Source organism: Solanum lycopersicum, chromosome 12 (genome assembly GCF_036512215.1).
Source record: "Solanum lycopersicum chromosome 12, SLM_r2.1".
In the NCBI taxonomy this organism is placed as follows: domain Eukaryota; kingdom Viridiplantae; phylum Streptophyta; class Magnoliopsida; order Solanales; family Solanaceae; genus Solanum; species Solanum lycopersicum.
In genome coordinates, this window is record NC_090811.1 from 64,989,668 (window position 1) to 65,011,666 (window position 21,999).

The window sequence follows — 21,999 nt, forward strand, 5'->3', positions numbered from 1 at the left end:
AAGAGTGGTGCACAGGTTATTGTGAAACACAAAGAATAAAGTTTTCCAAGGAATCGAATCAACCACTCAACTATTACTGTCTCATGCAAAAGAGAGAGAGAGAGTGTGTAGTAAAAATTATGAAATTATGATAATGTTTATTAGTACATAAGTTTGTCTAGTTGAACAAGCTTTTAGTTGTGGGTCTAACAAAGTAGAATCAATTTTTAAAACTTTGCCACCACATCCTTTTTAATAGAAGTTAAGTTGAATTTGATAAAAATGATTGGGGTTGATTAATCACATGCATGGTTTTCATAAATTCTGTTCTTGTCTTATTGAATATTTCACATTCAATAAATTTCAAAGTCTAAATTTCTCACCAACATCCATGCGAAGGATCAGAAAATAATATCATACATATGTATGCTTTGCAACTAATTTTTGGGTGATGATATTATGTCTTTAAACTTACAAATTTAGTAGATATTAGAACTAACTCAATCCTAGAAACTTTTATTCATGAGAAAAATATAACAACTTAAAGTAATCTTACACACAAAGGAATGCATACTATACACTCCACTCTTATTTGCACAAAAGGAAATATAACAAAACAAACTCAATACTTTTAATTTTTAGTAGCAGATATGAGATCCCTAATGGCATCAAATAAGACTGCAGCCTTAGATGGCTCAAACAACTCAATAACATGGTAACCATCTCCAAAGAGCTTGAAAGTTTTTACACCTTTCTTTTCAATAAAATCAGCAAAGTCGAGGCATCGATTAAAGGATCTTCAGAGACACCGGTGACAAGGATCCCCCAGCCTCTTGTGATCATATCATCTAAATGCTTTGACCCTCCGTTAAGTAATGGGTTGGAATATTCATGATCATGATCTAGTGTTCCTTTTGGTAAGGACAAGTCAAACATCTTATCAATTGCTTGAAATGGCAAAGTTGGATCATCTTTTAGCTTCTCTTCAGATTCTGTCCTATTTTTTCCACTGAAATATGGTTGATGCAAGATAAGCCCTTTGATCTTCACTGGTTCTAGTTTTTTGTCTGAAAAAGATGTTACGCGTAACCCTGTAGGTAAGGGTGACAAAATTAGCCCATAAAATTATAATTAGTTCAATACATATAAATTTAGACAGTTAATAAAAGGGATGTACTCTAATCAAAGCTAGTTAATCTCCTTATTATTCCCTCCTCACCTAATATATAGTTTGATTGAGCACATAGTTAAAAGAAACTTAAAAGGAATACTTTACAATGTTACCAAACTAACCTTAAAAAGAGTACACCTAATGTAGACTTCTTGCCAAATAAGTGGGACTCAACAAGCATAAACTATTTGACAATATTGTTAAATATTTGTCAACAAAGAAAATGTGATATAACTCTTTTTTGACTGATTAAAAAAAAATAAATCATATAAATTGAAAGAAAGGAAGTAAATGATACCGTTATCCCAAACCTTTTTTGGCGTAAATTTACGCCACCAGTTTGAAAATACTACACATCATGATATTTTAATTTGAAATCATAAAATTCAAAAACTTAGTATCCAGTTAAACTAAGATACTTTGTTACTATAATGAACATAAATATATAGAGAATTGAATGTATCAATTTTAAATCTTGAATCCAAATAACTCTAACAAAGTACCTGCATGGTAAGCCAAGTTTCCACCAGAACTTGATCCAAAAAGATAAACATTACTCAAATCAGCATAATTTTGAATCCATTCATCTTGAGTTGATTTAATCCAATTTAACCCATCTATGGCATCATCGTAAGCTGCAGGAAGTCGATTTTCAGGGGCCAAACGATATTCAAGGGCAATAATCATCGCGTCAAGTTTCTCAGAAAGTTGTTGACAAAATAGATCCGAACCATAACTATTAACATGAAAGAAGACAAAGCCTCCGCCATGATAGTAGAAAATAACTGGCAATTTATCATCGTCATGATTTACAATTATTCGTCGTGGTACGTAGATTCTCATCCATGTTTTTTTATTGATGTCTAGGTCTACATCCTTAGATATGACTAAAGAAGTACCATTGGGATCAAAATTGGCTTGTGTGAGGGGTTCAGGTTGACGTTTAATTGTATCATTTGGTAATTCTTCAATGTTCAAAAATGGATTGTCAAAAATTGGACGAACAAATTTTTGGCTAGACATAATAATTATTGATCACACAAATATGTATTATAGGAACTTAGCTATATATTAGGGGTTATTATGATAATCTATATATAGACTTATATATAAGAAGAAGAAGAATATTACTGACAAGTGACAACTAGGAATTATTATATTGGAAATTGCAATAATTATGTGTAATATATATATATATATATATATATATATATATATATATATATATATATATATATATATATATATATATATATATATATATATATATATATATATATTGCTTTAAACATAAACAGAAAAAAGCAATACAGAAAATACTGTCAATGCAACAAATCAATGGTTACAAACTTAGCATTTAATAAAGGGATAATAAATAATTACCTCTCAACCTATGCCCGAAATATAAGAGAGACACTTATACTATACTAAGGTCCTATTATCCCTCTGAACTTATTTTATTAATAATTTTCTACCACTTTTCGGACTACGTGGCACTATCTTGTGGACCCAACGCTGATTGACTTTTTTTTTTCAAGCTAGTTTCATAATGGGAGGGCAACAATAATTTTGGAGTTCACAATAAAATAAAACTTTCCAAATCGAATATCGATGTATTTCAAAAATAATACTCCCTCCGTTTCATAAAGAATGATCTGATTTGACTTGGCACGGAGTTTAAATAAATAAAGAAGACTTTTGAATTTTATGGTCCTAAATTAAAGTTATGTCAAATGTACAAAATTGTCCTTTTGACCTTGTGGCCTTAAACAAAATAATTAAAAATACATATATTTATTGAAAAAAATATTAAGAATAAAGTTTTAGTAATAGATTTTGATGTTCACTTTCCGAGAGTAAAATACACTCACATTGTCAACTAAGTGTTTAGAGAGATAATTATTACAGTTATTAAAAATTGAGGTGGGTGATACGACTTCGGTAAAGCTAAAGTGTATGTATAGCTAAAAATCTAAATACAGATTAGGAGGACTTTTGACCAATTTCTCCTAAATTTATAATAAATAGTATATATAATGTCTCTTCCAATTAAGTATTTGTCCTGCCAATTAACTCAGACATTAAACTCTAAACAATTTAATATATTACAAATAACAGCAACAACTAATGTAATAAGAACTCTAAATTGTCAAAGAACACATATGTTGAAAAGGAAGTTATTTCATAGTATATATAGAAAATACATGAACCCTTGCTTTCATAATATTGCAATTATTCAAGGAGCATTTGTATATGAGAAGGTTTAATTCGAAATTGAGGAATAATATCAGTAATTATATTGAATCTGCAAAAGTTATTGGATCACAAAATAATACTTTAGGAATTTTACTTGATTCGATTTAGTGTCTGACTTGTAATGATAAAAAAAAAAAGAATAACTTTCATGCAAACATGTCTAAATTCAGAAATATATTCTTTTTTGTTTTAAGCTAAGTAATATCTATAAAAATATATCTACATGTGCATGCAAATTAATAAATTCAAGTGTAATTATAACTATTAATCCTAAATTAACCATAATTTCAAAAGCTTCAAAATTGAAATCGTGATTAGAATATGTTAAACAATCCAAATATGATATAAATTAAATATAATATATACATATTAATTTCTTGCATAGATGTTGCATTAAATATGAGTTTGATTGGTTAGAAGAAGGGCATAAAAATATTGATTTTAGTATAATTTTTATATCTATAGTTAAGTTATATATCTTGCATTATTATAAAATATCTTTTCTGAATTATGTTTAAAATTTAAAAGTATTTAATTTTTTTTAAAATAATAATTTGGAGCATCAAAATCTTTTTATTCATTAATAAAGTATGTACAAGCATGGGCCAATCCAAAACAAAGGATTAGCCCAAAAAAGAAATAGCCCAATCCATTAAAATGATCCTTTAGGTATTTATAAAGAAACCCTAAAAAATAAGGGTTCATAAATTTGTGCTCCTCATCCTTGTCCTTCATATTACTGCAAATGCTTGGAGCTTTGTGGAATTCCACCTTCCTCCACCATTTGTTGTGGGTCCTTAACCCCTTTTTCTTGTTCTTTCTAATATCATTCTTGCTTAGCTTGTAGAGGTATGTTTTTGTATTTTGTTCTTCATTTCTTTCCCGCAATTTTCGACTTCCTCTATTTCAATAATGGAGACTTAATTTGGTGGTCTAGTGGTTTCCTAAGATAGATCTTATAAAGGAACCAAGTCCGTGGTCTGGCTTTCAATTCCTTGTAAGTAGCTAATGTTATCTCATTTCTTCTTTCCATGTTTGTTGTCATTCCTAATCACATTTCTTGATCTGAGCAGGGCCAGGCGAGTGTCATTTTTTCAAAAAAATAAAATAAAAAAGCCTTGATGTCTTTATCGTCTAATTCTAACCAATAAACTTCTTTTTGTCAGGAGAGAGATATTTTGGTTGGATGCATTTTCTATGTGGAATCCAGAAAAGAGTTGGTTGTTGATTCTTCAGGTTTTTCCTTTCTGATGACATTCTATAAAGTGACTCATTTTTTTATAACTAAAGAAGTAACAGTGAGTTTTGAATAATTGAAAAGAAATCTTCAGTTGTGTATGAATATTTAGCCAAATTGCTTTCTTGTTTCAAATCTTCTGAAACTCCCCCATTTTCATGATATATACTACTTTTAATATCATGTAATAATGAAATTGTGTTCCTCTATGTTTTCATTCTGCTTCATTTCTCTAGGTTGTATGCTCAAATTAGGTATTATCGGCTTTTCTAAGTTAATAGTGTTTCTTTCGTTGCTTGGAAGTTTACGAAAGGTGGAAAAAATCATTGTTGTCCAACCCTTTCAAAGGCTACAGTAGTAATTTAATTTGCTAATGAATTTCCTTTCTGGAAACATGTTGAAGTCTCACTTGACATAACTAAGCTAGATACTGAATGTGTCCTATTATAGTTGAAATCTGCCACAGAATCTCCCAAATTTAAAAAAGAACTCGAATAATGTCTAAAGAATCAATCTTAAAAATCATCTTATTGAGGCTCATAGAAACACAATGATAAATGATCTTTTTGATTGCAATTGCCTCTTCCTCAATATCTGTTTTCTCATGAATTTCCTGTCTTTGAGCATATATAAGATCTCCTCTATGATTACTTGAAAAATAACCATAGGAACTCTTGTTCGGATTGTCTTACATTTAAACACTTGACATCATGTGGTTTTCATGGCTAGTTGGTAGGTACTCAATTCATAGGATAAGTGATTTTTACTAGTCTTTAGATACATGGGCTCACCTTAAACAAGACTATTGTATGACGATTTTTTCCCATTCTTAAGATTATTTATCATTTTTTATAAATATCACACGAACCGGGATGGGTAGTGTGGCCACGGTTGACAACGATAACTCCCTTTTTAGCATTGATACATGTTTTTCTCTTGATGCAGCACAAGCCTGGTAGCATGATCGCGCCGCATGTGACTTGTTGTAGAACTCTCACAATTTTCTTAATATTTTGTATGTTCATTTGACTATTGAATCTCAGACTCAGTCTTGATAACATTCTTCATTCCTCTGTTCCGACTTTAAAACTCCATAACACTTCAAATTTTCTTTCAAACATGCTTATTAGCTGTAAAAAAATTGTGCAAACAAGTACACTCATAAGCATATAATGATTATAATAATGATTAAATGATGGTATAAAAACACATATAAAGACTTTATAACAACTAAATGTATGTATTTTATACTGAATATCAGTTATCATCAATGTCATCGTGATTCATTTATTTTAAGTTTTAAGTCTTATTTTTTTTAATTTGTTTGAAAATAATTTCATGTTCGATATTAGTATAATCTTCATGATTTATTATTTTTTCATTATATATACTTACCATATATGTCATGGTGAAGATTACTAGAGGAGTTTCATCCTATAAGAAACTTTGACTCCTCTTTGGACTTTACTTTTACTCTTATTTTGCTTCTTCATTTAAGTTGTTTCTTTTTTTACACTTTTATTTATAAATTTATTAGTTTTTTCTTTGCTGCAATCTCTCATATCTATACAGGTTGTCTGCATTCATGTGTGCGGATTTGATTAACCTAATTGATTATATATAAGATGAACCACGTTAAGTTTATTAATCATCTATATGTTCACCTATTTCCAAACAATTTCTCCCTTTTTGATGATAATAAACAATGCAACATAGTTTACTTTGTAAAACATCAAAATACTTTGTCAATCATCAAAACTACATACTATTGTTACATTTTTTATAGGACTAAACTGTTAAAGTCGCCTTTGATAGGAAAAGCTTCATACCAAAGTGACACTTTTCTATATGAGTCTTGGTTAATCAGCCCCAATCATTTTCATCACATTCATATTCACATCTATTTAAAGAGGAAATGGTTGCAAATTCAAAAAATTATCCTACTTTGCTGGACCCCAAAACTTAAAACATGTTCAACTAGACATACTTGCATACTATTATTTATTATTATCATTTCATGTTTTACTTTTCTCTTTCTTTTACGTAAAATAGTAGCAGTTGAGTGGTGGATTCAATCACTTGGAGAGCTTCATTGTTGATCAATATCCCACCATACTACTCTCTCTGCCTATAGGATTGCACAAGCTAAGCTAGAAAAAGAGTGGTGCACAGGTTATTGTGAAACACAAAGAATAAAGTTTTCCAAGGAATCGAATCAACCACTCAACTATTACTGTCTCATGCAAAAGAGAGAGAAGAGAGTGTGTAGTAAAAATTATGAAATTATGATAATGTTTATTAGTACATAAGTTTGTCTAGTTGAACAAGCTTTTAGTTGTGGGTCTAACAAAGTAGAATCAATTTTTAAAACTTTGCCAGCACATCCTTTTTAATAGAAGTTAAGTTGAATTTGATAAAAATGATTGGGGTTGATTAATCACATGCATGGTTTTCATAAATTCTATTCTTGTCTTATTGAATATTTCACATTCAATAAATTTCAAAGTCTAAATTTCTCACCAACATCCATGCGAAGGATCAGAAAATAATATCATACATATGTATGCTTTGCAACTAATTTTTGGGTGATGATATTATGTCTTTAAACTTACAAATTTAGTAGATATTAGAACTAACTCAATCCTAAAAACTTTTATTCATGAGAAAAATATAACAACTTAAAGTAATCTTACACACAAAGGAATGCATACTATACACTCCTCTCTTATTTGCACAAAAGGAAATATAACAAAACAAACTCAATACTTTTAATTTTTAGTAGCAGATATGAGATCCCTAATGGCATCAAATAAGACTGCAGCCTTAGATGGCTCAAACAACTCAATAACATGGTAACCATCTCCAAAGAGCTTGAAAGTTTTTACACCTTTCTTTTCAATAAAATCAGCAAAGTTGCGCGAGGCATCGATTAAAGGATCTTCAGAGACACCGGTGACAAGGATCCCCCAGCCTCGTGTGATCATATCATCTAAATGCTTTGACCCTCCGTTAAGTAATGGGTTGGAATATTCATGATCATGATCTAGTGTTCCTTTTGGTAAGGACAAGTCAAACATCTTATCAATTGCTTGAAATGGCAAAGTTGGATCATCTTTTAGCTTCTCTTCAGATTCTGTCCTATTTTTTCCACTGAAATATGGTTGATGCAAGATAAGCCCTTTGATCTTCACTGGTTCTAGTTCTTTGTCTGAAAAAGATGCTACGCGTAACCCTGTAGGTAAAGGTGAATTAATTAGCCCATAAAAATTATAATTAGTTCAATACATATAAATTTAGACGGTTAATAAAAGGGATGTACTCTAATCAAAGCTAGCTAATCTCCTTATTATTCCCTCCTTACCTAATATATAGTTTGATTAAGCACATAGTTACAGAAACTTAAAAGGAATACTTTACAATGTTACCAAACTAACCTTAAAAAGAGTACACCTAATGTAGACTTCTTGCCAAATAACTGGGACTCGACAAGCATAAACTATTTGACAATATTGTTAAATATTTGTCAACAAAGAAAATGTGATATAACTCTTTTTTACTGATTAAAAAGAAAACTAAATCATATAAATTGAAAGAAAGGAAGTAAATGATACCGTTATCCCAAACCTTTTTTGTCGTAAATTTACGCCACCAGTTTGAAAATACTACACATCATGATATTTTAATTTGAAATCATAAAATTCAAAAATTTAGTATCCAGTTAAACTAAGATACTTTGTTACTATAATGAACATAAATATATAGAGAATTGAATGTATCAATTTTAAATCTTGAATCCAAATAACTCTAACAAAGTACCTGCATGGTAAGCCAAGTTTCCACCAGAACTTGATCCAAAAAGATAAACATTACTCAAATTAGCATAATTTTGAATCCATTCATCTTGAGTTGATTTAATCCAATTTAACCCATCTATGGCATCATCGTAAGCTGCAGGAAGTCGATTTTCAGGGGCCAAACGATATTCAAGGGCAATAATCATCGCGTCAAGTTTCTCAGATAGTTGTTGACAAAATAGATCCGAACCATAACTATTAACATGAAAGAAGACAAAGCCTCCGCCATGATAGTAGAAAATAACTGGCAATTTATCATCGTCATGATTTGCAATTATTCGTCGTGGTACGTAGATTCTCATCCATGTTTTTTTATTGCTGTCTAGGTCTACATCCTTAGATATGACTAAAGAAGTACCATTGGGATCAAAATTGGCTTGTGTGAGGGGTTCAGGTTGACGTTTAATTGTATCATTTGGTAATTCTTCAATGTTCAAAAATGGATTGTCAAAAATTGGACGAACAAATTTTTGGCTAGACATAATTATTGATCACAAAAATATGTATTATAGGAAGTTAGCTATATATTAGGGGTTATATATAAGAAGAAGAAGAATATTACTGACAAGTGACAACTAGGAATTATTATATTGAAAATTGCAATAATTATGTGTAATTTTTTTTTTTTTGAGATGCAATGAATTCATATTTTTCTTACTTTTTAACTTGTCTTTCTTTATCTCACTCTGTACTCTCTTTTCTCGTTCACATCTCTTCTTATGTATATGTATTTCAGAATATATCTGATATCTCAGATATATGTATCTTGTGTGATTTACGTATATTTTGTGGAAGAGAAATATATATAATATCAAGTTATTTGACTTAAGAAATGATAGTTGTTTTTCTTGACTTAAAAATATTTAAGGAATTTTAAGTTTGATTTTGATTGCTTAAATAAATTCAAGGTAGGCTGCAGATCCAAGTGTTGATGATATTCCTAGAGCTACATTACAAAGAGAGAAATTGAAGTTCAGTCTGGGGCTGGGGTACATTCGAGAATAACACTCTCAATAAAAAAAATTCATATAGATTCAAAGCTTGAACTCGACTCAATACCTCTTAATTATATGCACTTGTAATTAAAGTTGGTGCTTGTGAAATATTTTATGAAAAGAGTTATGAAATGGAGTTGTGGTTTTACCTTCATGAATAAAGTAAATTATAATTATACTGATGGACTAAATTCTTTATCCTATTATACTGATTGATAAGACATAATATAATTATTTTTTTTCGTATATATTGTTAATTGGACGAATTAATGATAAAGTAATTATGAGGTTTATTTGCGTAAAACTCCTCTTAATTTGTGCTTTGAGAAAAGTAGATATATTCATGACAACTCGAATTAAATACTCATGCAATAGTTATGGATATAATTATTGGATTGTATATTAGGAAAAATTGATTTACTTTCGAGAAGCAAGAAAAGTAGAAGGAAAAGAAATGTCAATTATAGTGTGCGATAAAAGAAGACAACATAAATGGATAACTACCACCCGTTCTGTCTCAGTTTACGTGATATATTTTAGATTTCGAGATTTAAATATGTTTATTTTTATCATAAATTTTTTATGTAACTTTTAAATATTTTGAATTATCAATTACTGTAACTAATACTTTTTACATAATTTATAACTATATAAATATTAAATATCTTACGAATAAATTTTTGATTAAATTTAAACTATTTAAATCTCTAGAATTGTATCACATATAGAGTGAGTATGCAATTTGATTAAATAATATATAAGTTCACGTATCAAAATGTAAAGTCTAAAGTGAAAATATTTATTTATGGTAGATTTCATTTGATTAGTAGTCGTCTTTCTTGACTATGATATAATAATAATAATGTGGCCAATATAACATTTCATTTTCATTCATCATTCATAGTCCTATCTCTTGACTTAATTAATTTACTCTGCTTTTACTATATTAAATTTTCGATTTTTATGAGGCGCAAAAGTCACTGAAAGAGAAAAAATCAAATTGAAAATCTATATTTCTCGAATAAATATATTCGTGCTTTACACGGTCATTAATTTATGCGTAATTCATAACAATTTTACTATTTTAGAAGCTTATAATTATATATATGTTAGTTTGCATTATTAACAATTTTATCAAAATTTGGTGTGTTCAAATGCATGTATCTCATGATACATGAGGTCAAAATTAAAAGTGTAACCTGTTCTTGATATACTGTACTCAAGTGAATTTGCATGTATTTGAGATATCTAGACAGATCTCGCTCCTACTCTCATATCTCGCTCGCGTATGTATCTGGTATCCCAGATATATGTAAATCATGCTAGATACATGTATCTAATGTGTATTTAGTCATGTAATTTGCATATATATCTGTGACAAATAGACAAATCTCGCTCGCTTCTCTCCTGTTCTCGATTGTCTCTCTCCCTATTTTTGTGTATCTAGTAGCAAAAAAATTATATGTATCTGACTTGAAGTCATGTATATGTAAATACATCTTGACTCGAAGTTTGGTATAACATTATTATATAATTAAAATAAAATATAATTATTTCAAAGTATGTATGTTTGTGTAATTAGGTAGTTTTTTCTGCCATAATACTTATTTTACTTTTTCATGATAGTTAATACACGTATTTTAGCAAAAATAATTAAATTGATAGAAGCCAATGTGATGCTTATTAAATTTGTTGAAATTTTATACATAAAAATATGTTCAGCCATTTAAACTTGAAGGCAACTTGCAAGATCAATATAATAATAACTCATACGAGGTAAAAGAAAATCTTCCATAATGAAGAAATAAAAGTTAATTAAATTCCAAAATATCTTACCAAAACTTTATTAATACGTTTATTAGATTCAGGAGCGAAGCTAAAATACTTATAACGTGAAAAATAACTTAAAGTTCCTATGGACTCTTTCCAAGTATTAATAATAGAAGCGTTTATTGAAACTTATAAGGAAAAAAAAGATTAAAATTAATTGATATTTCACAGAAAAAAAAAAGTCATCAAAACAATTTACTACTACTAAAATGGAGGAAAGAAACAACTTTTGCATTATAAAACCGAAACTAGAAAGAGTTGGTTATTATATATACTTTTATTATTTGTATTTTAAAAATATTAGGTGTCTTATTAATAATTAAGAGTTTTCTATTATATATATATTTTTAAAAAATACACTTAGATATATATGTACTTTTGCTACCAGATACATTAACATAGAGAGAGAGGCGAGAGAGATGGAGAGAAAGGCGAGCAAGATTTGTTATGTATCTCAGATACATACGAATTACTCTAGATACACACTAGATACAAACATCTACATATCTAGTGTGATTCACTTGTATCTGGGATATCAAACACATATGAGAGTGGCGAGAGAGATTTTTTATGTATCTAAAATACATGTAGATCCACTTGGATACACTATGTCTAGAATAAATTACATGCAAGTTTAACTCATGTATCCAAAGATATATGTATATGGACATGTCTAAACATATCAAGATGTACCAAAATTTGATAAAATTTATAATAATACAAACTAAAACATATCTAAGTTATTAGCTTCTAAATTAGTAGAATTTACGTAAGTTTCCCTTTCTCTAAATGTGTAGGAAGGAAGGACCCATGTTACTTATTTGGTCTGACCCAACTTCTTTGGCCCAAACCATTTATCAGCCATCAAAAAATATTGACATAATACATAAATATGTTTTTTAACTTGACTTCGAATCACATATATGTCCTTCAATTTTGGATTTATACAAGTAGACACTTAAACTTGTATAAAGTTGAACAAATAGACACACGTCCTACATGTCATCTTACATGTGTTTATTTATTTAAAGTTGGATAGTTAAAGAATTTGTTTGTGCATTATGAAAGTTAGAGGTCAAAGTTAAAATTTAAAGCCATTTAGAATCTAATATATGTATTATGCCAAGAATATTAGATCCGACACCCCAATCTTCAGAACACAGAGGAATCACTTCATTTTTTTTTATAATGGTTAGCAATTCTTGGAATTTTTGGTTGATATTTGCCTCATTATTATAATTATGAATTTTATAGAATACTCATTTCTCAGGCCCAATCCTATGTATATTAGCACTAGGACTTTATTTTTTTATCCTTCATTAATTTCATTTGTCTGAAGGTGTCTGGGACATAAATTAAACATTGCAAATCCCAATCACATTAATTCAATTACTATTAAATATATTTACAGTACCAAATATTATTTTTAAAAATAAAATCAACTGTCACTAAATATCTCAGTAGTAAGTAGTGCACAAAATACTTTTACTTAGGGGAACCAATTGTTGAAAGAGGGCTAGATTTTTATTGATTGTTTATATTGATAAAAATATATAAAGTTAAATGACCATTTGAATTTCACCATACATAATTAGTTGGTGTATCTTTATTTATTCCTATTTTTATAATAATATTACATTGTTTTGTTGATGAACAATCTCTTGTAGGCCTCTCCTAAAGCAATATTTGTAGTGGTATAACCACCATCAAGTATAAGATTAAGTCCACTTGCATATTTAGATTCATCACTTGCCAAATACAACACTCCATTTGCCACATCTTCAACACTTAGTAGAACTCCTTTTAAATTTGCTCCTTCTGCAAACCATTTATCACCCATTTCTTTGTTTACTCTAAATGCATTTAACATCAACGGTGTGCTAATTGCATAAGGAGAAACACTATTAACTCTTATTCCGTATTTCGCTAATTCGACTCCAACATTCTTAGTAAGTCCCAAAAGTGCATTCTTTGAGGCGGTATAGATGTGAGTCAAATCACTATATAACGTCGATACTATACTTGTAGTGAAAATAATGACACCTTTCTTTTTCGGAATCATCACTCTAGCAGCATGTTTCGCGCAAAAGAACCCTCCAACAACGTTTACATCGAATGTCTTCTTGATCATGTTGTAATCAATGTCTTGGATACTGGTAAATGGGTTGCCCATTACACCAGCGTTACTAAACATTATGTCGAGCTTACCAAATTTAGCAATTGTTGTATTAACAACATTTTGAACGTCCGATTCTATTGAGACATCACAATGGACATAGATAATTGTTTGCGTATTGCCAATTTGTTGTGCTACGGAAGTTCCAAGATTGTCTTGAATGTCACAAATAACAACTTTTGCACCTTGTTGAACAAAACGTCTAGCTGTGGCTGCTCCTATGCCACTAGCTCCACCAGTTATTATTGCTACCTTACCTTCAAGCCTACGAAAATAAGTTTAGCATTTAAGTAAAATAAAATAAAATATAAGTATTGTGTACACTTCAATCTCCCAGACCACGTGGAAAGTAGTTGTTATACAAAAAGAAGCAATTGTAAGACATTCAATGTATAAAATCATAGAGGAATGAAAATTAACATACCTTCTATCATTATTTTGGATCGTCGCAGTGGAAGAGGAGAAGATTATGAATAAGAAAAATAAAGAAAGAAAAAAAGAGGAAAATGTTTTGGCTATTGGGGATGAAGGAGTAGAGTTGGCCATTTTCTCAAACTAGAGAGATTTGTGTTGTTTAACATATTAGAGCCTCTATTTATTTATAATAGAATACCTAAGTGTAAATTTGACTCGTAAAATATAACGGAGAGAATCAAAATGCGACTTTCGAAAGTAAAGGATGTGTGTCGTACGTAAACATTTTAGAGGAAATACTTTTCAAATAAATTTATTTTTCTCTAATATAAGAAAAAAAACTTTTTCTATATATGAAAACAATTTTTGAAATCTCTCTCCAACCTCACCATCCCGACTCGACCAAGGAATGACACCTAACCCCTTAACCTGGGATCCGACCTCGACTATGGACCCGATCCAAGACCCAACTCCTAACCGTGATCCTAATACTAAATCAGGACCATATACCTCCAACCTCAACCCTGGACCCAATCTCGACTCTTGACCCCGACACCAACACCAATTTGGGACCCAACTTCCGACCTCAGTATAGGATGTGATCCCAACTCCTCAAACCTCAATTTTTGACCCCAACCCCAACCCCGATCTAATACCAGACTCCTTATTCCCACCTGACCCAAGACTCGACTCCTCACCATGAACCTACTTTGATGCAATCTCGACTCGGGACCTCGACCCTACATGACCTGAGACTTGACTCTTGACCCCAATTTCGAGACTTGACTTTCAAATCCCGACTCGGGTTCGAATCCCTAACAATTTTGACCTCAAACCAAGATTCAATTCCCACCCTAACTCCAACTCAGGGTCAAGGTTGATCCTGGTCGCAGTTTGGGTGAGGGTCATTTCTTAATTTCGAAGTTGAGACTAGGTTGGGTATTGTGTGACAGTGTGATAGGATTTCGGGTTCGTGTTACATAGTGGGAGTCTGGGTTCCGTGTTATAATATTTGCCTTCATTTTTCTAAAAAGAAACGGAATAATATCTTCATTTTAATCACTTACTATATATCATAATATAAGTAAGAAACCAAGTTATTTTTACGAAAATTATTTTGTAGGAGACATTTCCACGGATTTTTTTCCTTCCAATCAACACACAAGTAAAAAATATGTTTTGTACCAAATAACGCACGTTTATAGAAAAAAAATTGAGTTATTTTCTTACCCACTATAAATAACCTTACATTAAACTTAAAATAATTTGGATATAGTTAATTCTATTTTATTATTATGTAATATAAAGCTGAACTTGTAAAACCAAAACCGTAAGCAATCATGAACTCAAAAAAAAAAAACAATTTTGTAATTTCATTACTAGTATGAACGATTTAATTAAAGAAATTTAGTTACATTTCAAAGTACGTATAGTATTTAAGTTATAATATAATATGATTAGAAATTTATTTAGAACAATCAAAGATCTCCTACTCCATTAATTTTGGGGGGGGGGGGGGGGGGGGGGGGGGAGACACCTAGCTAGCTAGTGCCAAGTGGTTAGGTCAACTAGATCTTGTAATGAATTTGGGCTAAGAGTAATTTGATCGGCGGAGTTACTAAATATCTGCTTTAAAATCGTTATTTATATTTATCTCAAGTTATTATTCTTTACAAATTTATACATTCTGAAAACAACTTCAAACAAATTTATTTGAAAGTTCCATTTTATACATTGTGTTGTTAATTGTAATGTCTCTATTGCCTTATTGATCTTGATATTATTGGAATAAACTTCAGACAGTTTAGTTGAGGTCAAGATATATAGTTGATCGAATTTCAAACATTTTTTACTTACATGAAGCTTAAATAGTCTTATGGCATTTTTGTATATAAGAATAAGGGATTTCCAATTTTAAATATAATAGATCTGAAAAATGTAAAAAAATAAATTAGCCATAGTAAAGAAGAAACTAGCCATAATCTCATACTCTTGATATTAAAGAAGCCACGTGAATATGGTTAATTAGTGATAATTTAGAGGAGACCTATACCTAAAGATGCATGGTTCAAAAATTTTCATGGCAACAAAGTTTGTAATTATGATTTAAGATTTTTTGGAAAAAAAAATCAATGTATTAATAGTTGGTTGACATGTAATTCAAATTGATTCTGGAAAATTTTTATCAGATATTTTTGAAAAATTTTTTTAAAAAAAAAGAAATTGGTACGTTATATGTAGCTATAATAAATAAGATAAAATAATTTTGTTAGTCAATATATATAGTTGGGGTAAACTGTGCTCCTATATTACAAAATTGATTCACATATATCTTTATTCATAAATAGGAAGCAGAGATTTTTTTAAAAAGAAATTCGAATTTGTTATCGAACTTTGCAATAGATCCATATTTGCTTCTAAATTTTGTGAAATTATTTATATATTTTTTTCAATCAGACCTTCGTCTTTAGCATACCTTTAACTTGGTTTTGAATCACATTTATGCCCTTCCACTTTGGGTGTGCAAAAGTAGATACTTAAACTTATATAAAATTGAACAAATAGACACACATGTCCGACATGTCATTTTTTGTCCTATGTGGTGTCTTACGTGTATTGTGTCATGTAGGACTCATGTTTTATTTATTTAAAAGTTGGATAGTTAAAGTGCATGTTTGTGCATTATGAAAGTTGGAGATCAAAATTAAATTTGAAGCTAAGTTTAGGATCCAATATATGTATTATACCTTGTTTTTTATGTCAGCACATTTTGTCTTTATTATAAGAAAGACCAATAATCTTCAACCATTATGGTCCACCATATTGATTAGTACCGCACTAAATTGATTAAATTACAAATCGAGTCAAATAAAAAAAATATAATTAATATATTTAATTTGTAAAATTCATTTTATACATAAAAATATTTACTTTGATGTAATTTATAAAAATTTCTCATATTTTTTTCATAATTTTTATCTTTTAACATATGATTTCAATTTTTTTAGATTTATAATTTTGAATGGTCCAATAAAGGTTATAGTCCATAGATATAAGTAATAAGTCTAATAAAGCTCAAATCAAAATTAAATCAATACTAATTTAATTAAAAAAATCAACACTAACAATTACAATTATATTGAATATTTCTTCTTTAGTTTTACATTGGTTTACATGTTTATTTTTTCGTTAATATTTAATCATGTAATTAATATTTACTAAACTGATTGTACTGTAATTTAATTGACTGAGGCTGATTATTTCACTAACAATAATTTAATTGTCAACACTAACAATTACAATAATTACTACTCCCTCCGTTTCAAAAAGAATGACCTAGTTTGACTTGGAACGGAGTTTAAGAAATGAAAAAAGACTTTTTAATCTTGTGGTTTTAAATTAAAGTTATGTCAATTGTACCAAAGTGCCAAAAATGAAAGGGATCATTCCTTTTGAAACAAACTAAAAAGAATATAGGATCATTCTTTTTTAAATGCTGGAAGTAATATTTATCAAACGATGGTTGATAACTTCCCTTCATTAATACTAAATCAATATGCATACAAATAAATATACAATTAAGACAATATAGCTTGCTCAAGTGGTTAGAACAAAGTACCCAATTGTAGGTTTTGGCCACACAATTCTCCCTAGCTCATTGAATTACATTGATACATCTTGACTTGTTACTTGTGATGGATATTGGCAACTATTCCTACCAATGCCTTAGTTGTTTAAACTCCAAACGATTTTATATATATATATATATATATATATATAACGTGTGTATGTGTGTCGATTGAAGTTCTAACGAAGGTTCAAAATTTAACATGGTGAGTTTGAAAGACAAACAATATAATTATAGGTATTTGTCACGACTTGCCAGATACCCCGGCAGATCGCGACCCGTCCAAGCAGCCAGCAGCAGGTGCAAGGGGCAGACTGCCCAAGCAGGGCAGCAGTTGGAGGGGCAGGCAGCAGTTGGAGGGGCAACCGTTTCAGCTGTTACAGCAGTTACAGCCGTTACAGCTGTTACAGCTGTTACAGCAATCAATGGGGCGGCAGTTTCAAGCCTTGGAGAGGCTTGGCAGAACGTGGGGCAGACTAGTCAAGGCTAGGAGTCCCTTTTTGGAAGACTTAGAAGCCTGTCTTGTGGGCATGGCTTAGGGGCTTGTAGATAGGGTAGCATTTATTTACTCTTAGTGTTTAGAGTAGTATAAATAGGTAGTCTTTGTATTTGTAATACATCTATCAACCAACATATCAATACAAGTCTTTTATTCCAAATTCTATCTTTGTTTTCTCTTTCTAAGTTCTCTTAGCGATCCAAGTAGAGGAAGGCTTACTTGAGTCTACAAGATCGTGCAAGAATCGTGAGTAGACCGTCAAGTGCCGCACGGAGTATTGTCCGATTCGAAAAGTCCGTGACAATTGGTATCAGAGCCGGTTCATCGTAAGAGAATGACGAACGAAGGAGACGGCACTAGCAGCACCCCCAACGTCCGCACTGATGGTGGCAAGAAGAACAAGAAAGGGAAGAAGCAGCAGACAGGTAATGAACCCAATCTGCCCAGACTTCCCCCAAGCGTTCCCTCACCAGCAGTTCCTACACCAAGCGAAGGGCAAACATCCCTCCCTCCCCAGATTGTCGATGGAAGTGACGTAGACACCGGCGAGGAGTCCGTGGACGTTACTGTCGGACCGGAGTGGATTGCAAGGATCGAAATGGCGAGGCAAGCTGTTGAGATCATAGGCCAGCGCTTGAATAGAACGGACAGAGATCTCAAAGCTCTTGAAGAGTACTCCCTGGAGGAAGTTGAACGTCATGAAGGAGTTGGAGGCACGCCAGCGAGTCGAGTACGAGACAAAGGAGGCCATTACTTCCTTAGAAATCAGATTTAGGGAAGCACTTGGCACAATCGAGTCGCTTAAGGCCAAGGTGGCAGCACTCGAGGAGGATAGAGAGGTTGGTGGATCCTCATCACATGACCGGGAAAGGGAAGCCAGAGTTGAGGCGCCCAAGCCACCAATCTTCAAAGGTGTCCGTGACGCGCAAGCAGTGGATAATTTCCTTTGGCACTTGGAAAATTATTTCAAGTGTATGCGGGTCCGTAGTGATGTGAACAAGATCAACACGGCTGTGTTGTATCTTTCAGAGTTGGCCATGCTATGGTGTAAGCGTAAAGAATCTGACATCGCAAAGAGAACATGCACGTTGAACACATGGGAGCAGTTCCGTGTGGAGTTCAAGAAGGCGTTCCTCCCTAGCAACGTTGTCTATGAGGCAAAGCGCAAGATGCGGGAGTTGAGACAAAAGGGTAGCATTTATTTACTCTTAGTGTTTAGAGTAGTATAAATAGGTAGTCTTTATATTTGTAATACATCTATCAACCAACATATCAATACAAGTCTTTTCTTCCAAATTCTGTCTTTGTTTTCTCTTTCTAAGTCCTCTTAGCGATCCAAGTAGAGGAAGGCTTACTTGAGTCTACAAGATCGTGCAAGAATCGTGAGTAGACCGTCAAGTGCCGCACGGAGTATTGTCCGATTCGAAAAGTCCGTGACATATTGCATTTTAAAGTAGATGATATTGTTGTCGCAAGAATGATACGTCCTTTATTCAAAGTTTAGGATCAAATTTGAGCTTTCTCTCTTGTAAAGAAAAAATATCACGTGTTAGAAAGATTTCTATGTTAGTGAATTAGAACATATTTGGACCAATTTTGTAATGATTGGGGCATGTTTTATAAATCCAAAATATTAACGACTAATATATTTTGGGCGAAATTCTAAATAATTAAATTTTTTTTATTTTTTCAATATTTAAATATGCAAAATGTGTCTTTACCATTTAGCCCAAATATTTTTTTATAAGATGAAGTTAGGTTGCTTCCTCAAAACTTATGAGATACTCATACTAAGACTCAATATGCTTAACTGAGGAAGAAATATAGTATTGTATTAACTATAATTAACACATGATACAAATATATATATGATATAAATATAAATATATATATATATATATATATATATATATATATATATATACACTTAAAATAACTATATTCATTGATACATTTGATATAATTCTTTGATATATTTGATAGAAAGTGAATATACAAGGAGCAAATACATAGTTGATGCAATTGTAATAGTTGAGATATTTGATAGAAAGTTAATACACAAAGGAATCAATACATTTGATACAATTATATTCATTGATACACTAAATACAATGAGTACATAAAAAACGTATATGCTTAATTCAGTTATATACATTGATACAAATCATTTTATTCATGATAATCTGATACACTATGTATTCGTTAATTCTCTCTCTTGACCTTTCTTTCCCAAATCTCATAGCTATAGATCTCTAATTAAACTCAATCTATAGCCATTTTTAAAAGGGCGTCAAATTAATGAAAAGCTCAAAATTTTAAATTTAATATTATTATTTTCTCATCCCGATGATGAAAAGCTCAAAATTTTGAATTTAATATTAATATTTTCTCATCCCCTCTAAAAGTTGTACCCTTAAATTGTCAAAAAAATATCTATGTGGTGAATTTAATATTAATATTTCCCCTAAAGTGTCAAAAAAAATGTATGCGGTGAACGTGGATCGAACACGTGACCTTCAGATCTTCAGTCTGACGCTCTCCCAACTGAGCTATCCCCGCTAGTTGTTCATAAACTATACTTTATATTTTGCTTAACAACTACATTAAACTGGACCGGACAGCTCAACCCGGTTACCCAAGCAACTAAAGTCTTTGTGCCAGGCCTTAAAATATTGATATTTGAGTTATGTGGTGATGAAAATTATCGTGAGAAACGTTCAATAATTTTTATTATTCATTTTAAAATTTATTTATATTTAAGTTGATGTGATTCATGCAAGATAAAATCTCTATGCTGACATTAATAAGTCTTGAAAATTACTTTAAAAAGTTATCCCAATTGAAATGTTACTTATTGAAGAAGAAAAATAGATCTTAATTTCCCTTTCTATTTATTGGTGGAGTGTTTGAGCAACACTATATAAAAACAACATTTAATAGCAAAGAATATGCATATTATATAAAGAGCATTAGAGTCTTTACTTTTGTTTTCATTAGATCATATTGTCATAATAGGGTTTAGCGTTATTTTACAGAAAATGTTAAGATATAATTATCACAGATAAATTATTTTATTTTAAAATGTCTAACTTTTTTATGATAAGTTACTACATGTATTATTTTATTGGCGATCCAATGCATAAAATTCTCTTAAAATTTTTATTTTCTCATTTTTGGTTGACTTAAATAATGTTTGGAAAATGTTTTTCCAAATCAATTCATTTTCCTCAAATTTAAGAAATATAACTTCGCTTACAAAATTAGAAAAAAAAACATTTCGCAAACTCTATTTCACCCTATATTTTTTTCTTACCCTGTCCATACCTTGTACCCGACCTTCCCCATCCAAAGAACCAAATTAAAACTTTTAAATTTACTTTTAAAAAAAAATTACTTTCACAAAAAATAGTTGTCAAATTATTCACTTTCCTACTTTTGACTAACAACCTTTACTCTTTTTATTGAGTCAAAATATAGAAAGTACTCTATTTACATACAAATATGTTACCTCATTCACTTTGCTTCGTAACGTATGTCACCTTCTTTTATAATTTACATCTTATATTATTTTTTTAAAATAACTTATATATGTCGCATTCTTTTATAATTTACACTTTATATTAGTTTTTTTAAAATAACTTTCACCATGATCTCCTTAATTCATTATAAATTTATAAAAGTAACTCTTTTAATAATTTACAAAGGATAAAATAAGAAAGCGCAAAAAAAATGTGTTTTACTCTTTTAGGCGTTATTCATTGGAAGTAAATCTTCATAAAATCTTACTCTAAATATGTCTAAAAAGAAGTATGCACATTTCAATGAAAATGATACTTTTGTAAGAATAACTAAAATAAAGTCTTAATAATACTAAAATGTCCACCCAAAAATTCTTATAAAGATGATATAGTTCGTCTTTACTCCACTTTTAATAATCAATATTATCTATAATTATCAATT

General features: G+C 30.5%; 2 protein-coding genes, 1 long non-coding RNA gene, 1 other non-coding gene and 1 pseudogene across 4 annotated transcripts; 1 reads left to right on the forward strand and 4 right to left on the reverse strand.

Moving 5' to 3' along the window:
- Positions 1-468: 468 nt before the first annotated feature.
- Positions 469-2,211, reverse strand: LOC138340647 (probable carboxylesterase 120; annotated as a pseudogene).
- A 1,642-nt stretch (positions 2,212-3,853) lies between these two features.
- LOC138340626 (uncharacterized) lies at positions 3,854-5,732 on the forward strand. Its single transcript, XR_011213319.1, has 3 exons — positions 3,854-4,403; positions 4,573-4,642; positions 5,589-5,732. It is a non-coding gene; the product is annotated as an uncharacterized lncRNA (long non-coding RNA).
- Positions 5,733-7,276: 1,544 nt separating this feature from the next.
- On the reverse strand, positions 7,277-9,269 carry LOC138340627 (probable carboxylesterase 120). The gene is made up of 2 exons (XM_069292548.1): positions 8,460-9,269; positions 7,277-7,875 (listed from the first exon to the last, which is right to left on the reverse strand). Exons 1-2 carry the CDS (start codon positions 8,977-8,979, stop codon positions 7,412-7,414), a joined length of 984 nt encoding a protein of 327 aa, XP_069148649.1. The 5' UTR covers positions 8,980-9,269; the 3' UTR covers positions 7,277-7,411.
- Positions 9,270-12,886: 3,617 nt separating this feature from the next.
- LOC101257748 (secoisolariciresinol dehydrogenase-like) lies at positions 12,887-14,089 on the reverse strand. The gene is made up of 2 exons (XM_004252516.5): positions 13,923-14,089; positions 12,887-13,763 (listed from the first exon to the last, which is right to left on the reverse strand). Exons 1-2 carry the CDS (start codon positions 14,042-14,044, stop codon positions 12,956-12,958), a joined length of 930 nt encoding a protein of 309 aa, XP_004252564.2. The 5' UTR covers positions 14,045-14,089; the 3' UTR covers positions 12,887-12,955.
- Positions 14,090-20,525: 6,436 nt separating this feature from the next.
- Positions 20,526-20,598, reverse strand: TRNAF-GAA (transfer RNA phenylalanine (anticodon GAA)). Its single transcript has one exon. It is a non-coding gene; the product is annotated as a tRNA-Phe (tRNA).
- Between the last annotated feature and the right edge of the window lie 1,401 nt (positions 20,599-21,999).

Coding starts and splice junctions, on each gene's coding strand:
- LOC138340627 (XM_069292548.1), bottom strand. CDS start 8,979: ATGTCTAGCCAAAAATTTGTTCGTCCAATTTTTGACAATCCATTTTTG. Junction 7,876..8,459: donor AAACTTGGCTTACCATGCAG/GTACTTTGTTAG, acceptor CTTTACCTACAG/GGTTACGCGTAGCATCTTTT.
- LOC101257748 (XM_004252516.5), bottom strand. CDS start 14,044: ATGGCCAACTCTACTCCTTCATCCCCAATAGCCAAAACATTTTCCTCT. Junction 13,764..13,922: donor ATCCAAAATAATGATAGAAG/GTATGTTAATTT, acceptor TTATTTTCGTAG/GCTTGAAGGTAAGGTAGCAA.